Source organism: Belonocnema kinseyi, chromosome 8, assembly GCF_010883055.1.
Source record: "Belonocnema kinseyi isolate 2016_QV_RU_SX_M_011 chromosome 8, B_treatae_v1, whole genome shotgun sequence".
Classification (NCBI taxonomy): Eukaryota; Metazoa; Arthropoda; class Insecta; order Hymenoptera; family Cynipidae; genus Belonocnema; species Belonocnema kinseyi.
Genome location: NC_046664.1, coordinates 85,286,991 through 85,292,054, shown reverse-complemented (window position 1 = coordinate 85,292,054; position 5,064 = coordinate 85,286,991). Strand labels below are relative to the sequence as shown.

Sequence of the window (5,064 nt, the reverse complement as noted above, 5' to 3'; positions counted from 1 at the left end):
AATAAAAAATGTCAATTATCAACGAAATATTTGAATTTTCATTTAATAAAAAATAATTCTCATACAAGGAGATTCACTTTTAAAGAAAAAAATCTTTTTTTTAGTATTTTTTTTTAGATACGTCAATTTCCAACGAAATAAATTAATTTTTTACCAAAAAGATTCATTTTCAACTATAAAGATTAATTTTATACAAAAATAAAAATGATTTTTTCACAAATTACATACATTTTTGAAAATATAGTTTCATTTTTAAATAAAAAATGTCAATAACAAAAAAATTAATTTTCTACAAAATAGTTTATTTTTCTACCAATTACATTTATTTCTAACCGAAAAGATGAATTTTCAACAATAATTTTTAAACAAGGAGATTAACTTTCAAAGAAAAAAATTCTTTTTTACTAAAAAAGTATTTTTTTTTTTACAAAATACGTGAACTTACAACGAAATAATTGAATTTTTTATTAAAAAGACAAATTTGCAGCCAATTTGTTAATTTTTGAAATTAGAAAGGGTCCATTTTCAACTCAAAATGGAGGAACGGTTAAATTTTTAGTTTAAAAAAATAAACGTTCAATCAAACTGATGAATTTTCTACTAAAATTATAAATATTCAATTGAAAAGTTGTATTTGTTACCAAAAAGATAAATTTTTAACCGAAAAGATTAATTTCCTACAAAAAAGATTAATTTTCCACAAATTACAAAAAAAATTTAAAATAGCTTAATTTTTAAATAAAAAAAGTCAATTTTCAACAGAATAGTTGAATTTTTCGTTAAAAATCTAATTCTTAAACAAAAATTAGATTTTTAGAAAAATATTTCTACTTGTTAACAAAACTCCTTTTTATCCAAAGAAAAAAAAGTTTTCAAACAAATAGCTCATTTTTCAAAAAAAGAAATGAATTGTTAATTAAAATGATGAATTTTAACTGAAAAAAATTAATTTCCAACATAATAGTTTATTTTTTAAGCAGGTAAATTTATTTCTAACCGAAGGGGAGAAATTTCAATTAAAGTGATGAATATTTAACAAGAATGCGTGTATTTTTAATTTTTTTTAACAATAATTCTTAAACAAGGAGTTTAAATTTTCAAGAACGAAAATTATTTTCTACCAAAAAAGTCGATTTTCTATCAAAAAAGTAGATTTAAAAAAAAACGTGAATTTTCAACCGAATAATTTAATTTTTAATTGAAAAATACCAATTTGCAGCCGAATTGTTAAATTTTGAATTAGAAAAGAGGTTTATTTTCAACTTAAAGTGGAGGAACGATTAAATTTTTAGTTGAAAAAGTTAAATTTCAACCAAATTGATGAATTTTCAACTATAAAAATTATCTTCTACAAAAAAGACCAATTTTGCACAAATTACATGAATTTTTAACAACAAAAAAACTTACTTTTTGAATAAAAATGGTCAAATTTCAACAAAATAGTTGAACTTTCATACAAATAAATGAAATTTCAACCAAAAATGTAATAGTTGAATTTTCCGTTAAAAACTTAATTCTTAACAAACAAAAATTAAATTTTCAGTAAAATAGTTAAAATTTTTTTAATTGATACCTTTTCATTAAAAGAAAACAATATCAAGTTTTCAATCAAATAGCTAATTAAAAAAAAAAAAAAGAACTTTCCACAAATTACATAAATTTTTGAAAAAATATTTCAATTTTTAAATAAACAATGTCAATCTTCAACAAAAAGTTGAATTTTTATACAAAAAAGATCAAATTTCAACCAAAAATAGAATTATTTTCTACCAAAACAAGTCGATTTTCTACCAAAAAATTAAGTTTTTTTTTTTTTTAAATACGTGAATTTTCAACGAATTAATTGAATTTTTAATTTAAAAATACAAATTTGCAGCCAAATTGTTCGATTGTAACTGGAAAAGGTCCATTTTCAACTCAAAGTGGAGGAACGGTTAAATTTTTAGTTTAAAAAATTAACCTTCAATGGAAAAGTTGAATTTTTAACCATAAAGATTAATTTTTTACAAAAAAAAGATTAATTTTCCACAAGTTACATAACTTTTTGAAAAAATATTTTAATTTTTAAATAAAAAGATCCATTTTCAACTCAGAACGGTTAGATTTTTAGTTGAAAAAATGAAATGTCTACTCAACTTATGAATTTTCTAATAAAATTATAAATATCCAATTCAAAAGTTGAAGTGTTAACCACAAAGATGAATTTTCAATTATAAAAATTAATTTCCTACAAAAAAAAACAATTTTCCACTAATTACTAAATTAGTGAAAAAATAGTTTAATTTTTAAATAAGAATGTCAATTTTCAACGAAATAGTTGAATTTGCATACCAAAAAGATTAAATATCAAATAAAAAATATAATGGTTGAGTTTTCCGTTAAAAATCTAATTCTTAACCAAAAAAATTAGATTTTCCGAAAAGCAGTTCAATTTTCGGTGAAAAAATTCGTTTTCATCCAAAGAAAAAAAAACAAGTTTTCAATTAAATAGATCATTTTTCAAAAAAAAAAAATGAATTGTTAATTAAAGTAGTGAATTTCCAATTTAAAAAAATAATTTCCAACATAATGGTTTATTTTTCAAACAAGTAAATTTATTTCTAACCGAAAAGATGAATTTTCATTTTTTTTAAACAAGGAGATTAAATTTCCAAGAAAAAAATTATTTTCTAACAAAAAAAGTAAGTTTTTTTTACACAAAATACGTGAATTTTCAATGAAATAATTTTAATTTTATTTAAAAACGACAAATTTACAGCCAAATTGTTAAATTTTGAACTAGAAAAGGTCCATTTTCAACTCAAAGTGGAGGAACGGTTAAATTTTCAGTTGCAAAAATTAACTTTCAACCAAACTGATGAATTTTCTACTAAAGTTATAAATATTTAATTGAAAAGTTGAATTTTTTCAACAAAAAGATGGATTTTCAACTATAAAAAATAATTTCCTGCAAAAAAAATTATTTTTCCACAAATTACATAAATTTTTGAAAGAATAGTTTAATTTTTTAATAAAAAATGTCAATTTTCAACAAATTAGTTGAATTTTAATACAAAAAAAGATCAAGTTTCAACTAAAAATATAATATTTGAATTTTTCGTTAGAAATCTAAATTCTTAACCAAAAAAAATTATATTTTCAGAAAAATAGTTCAATTTTCGACGAAAAAAAAAGTTTTTTTAAATACAAAATACGTGAATTTACAAAGAAATAATTACATTTTTAATAAAAAAAGACAAATTTTTAGCCAAATTGTTAAATTTTGAACAAGAAAAGGTCAAAATTTCCACAAAAAATAGGACGATTAAATTTACAGTTAAAAAAAATTCATTTTCAATAAAAATGATGAATTTTCAACAAAATAGTTTAATTTCCATTGAAAAAAGATGAAATTTCAACCAAAAATACAGTAGTTGAATTTATTTTTAAAAGTATAATTCTGACCAAATAAAAAATTGGATTTTCAGAAAAATAGTTCAATTTGTGGTTAAAAAAATTCCTTTTCATAAAAAAAAAAAATTTAATAAAAAACGTCATCTTTCAGCCTAATAAATGAATTTTTTATTAAAATGACGAATCTTCAATAAAAAAAAAAATATTTTTAACTAGAGAGTTTAAGTTTAAACCAAGTAAATAAATAAATTTTCTATTTGCAAGGACAAATTTACATGAAAAGTATGGAACGGTTAAATTTTCAACCATAAAGATTAATTTCATACAAAAATAAAAATTAATTTTCCATAAATTACATAAATTTTTGAAAAAATAGATTAATTTTTAAATAATTTTGGTTAAAAGTAGAAAAATTTGTTTAAAAGTTTATCTTTCTTAGTTATTAGTGATTTATTTTCTTGAAAATTTAACTATTTGGTTCTAAATTCTTCTTTTTTTAAAATTAATTATTCACTAAAGTAAAAAATGTATTTATTTGTTTCAAAATGAAGTATTTTGTTTAAAAATTCCTAATTTTAATTAAGAATGATGTATTTTGATGAAAATTCGTCTTTTTGGATAGAAAATTAATTTGATTCAAAATTCTTCTTTTTTTAAATTCAATATTAGTATTCATACTTGAAAACGCATTTCTTTGGTTAAAAATTGAAAAATTTGTTTAAAAATTTATCTTTCTTAGTTAATAATAATTTATTTTCTTGAAAATTTGTCCTTTTCGATAGAAAATGAATCTTTATGGTTGAAAATTCATCTTATCGTGAAAAATTCAAATATTTTGGTTCAAAATTCATTTTGATCATTAAAGATTCATCCTTATACATTTAAATTAATTGTTGAGTTGAAAATTGATTTTTTTTATTTAAAAAAGATTTCTTCTGTTGAAAGCTCGTCCTTTTTATAGAAAATTAATCTTAAGTGTTAAAAATTGAATTACTTGGTGCAAAATTCATTTTGTTTATCTTGAAAATTCACCATTATGGTTTTAAATTCATGTATTTTGTTAAAAAATAATCTTTTTGTTGATCGAAAATTTAACGATTTGGTTCGAACTTAATTATTTTTCAAATTAATTGATCAGTAAAATAAAAAGATGTTTTTTGCTTGTGCCAAATCAACTATTTTGTTTTAAAATTTATAATTTTAATTAAGAATGATGTATTTTCTTGAAAATTCGTTCTTTTTGATAGAAAATTAATCTTCATTTAATAAAAAAAACTTCATTTCTCTATTCTTAAAGCATTTTGGCCTGTAAATTTTTTTGGCACGTGTTTTTTAGTTCAAAACGTCTTGTTTTCAAATTTTTCGAATTTCTGGTTACTGTTAATGATAAATCTGTTATTTATTGAAGGTGTTCCAGGAGACGCTGAACCGATTACTTGCGAGGAAGATATTTTTAAGATCATAGAGTTTCCGTACAAAACTCCAGAGGAAAGGAACGAATAAGTTCCAGTGAGTCCGAAATTTTCTTACTTTTTTTTTTACACAAAGGAAGTTCTGGATTCCATAATCATTTACGGAAATCCAGAAATTGAAAATTTCTAAAATAGTTTTAAAAATAATCTAAATCTATTAAATTATCTTATAATTTATATTTATATTCATAATAAAAAG

At 20.2% G+C, this 5,064-nt stretch overlaps 1 protein-coding gene across 1 annotated transcript in view; it reads left to right on the top strand.

The window, feature by feature from the left end:
- The window catches only part of LOC117177981 (DNA polymerase beta-like), a 21,284-nt gene extending 16,220 nt beyond the window's left edge, over positions 1–5,064 (top strand). The window contains exon 7 of the mRNA XM_033369138.1: positions 4,802–5,064. Coding sequence (XP_033225029.1) covers positions 4,802–4,896 — 95 coding nt within the window. The 3' untranslated portion in view covers positions 4,897–5,064. The remainder of the gene's footprint in view (positions 1–4,801) is intronic.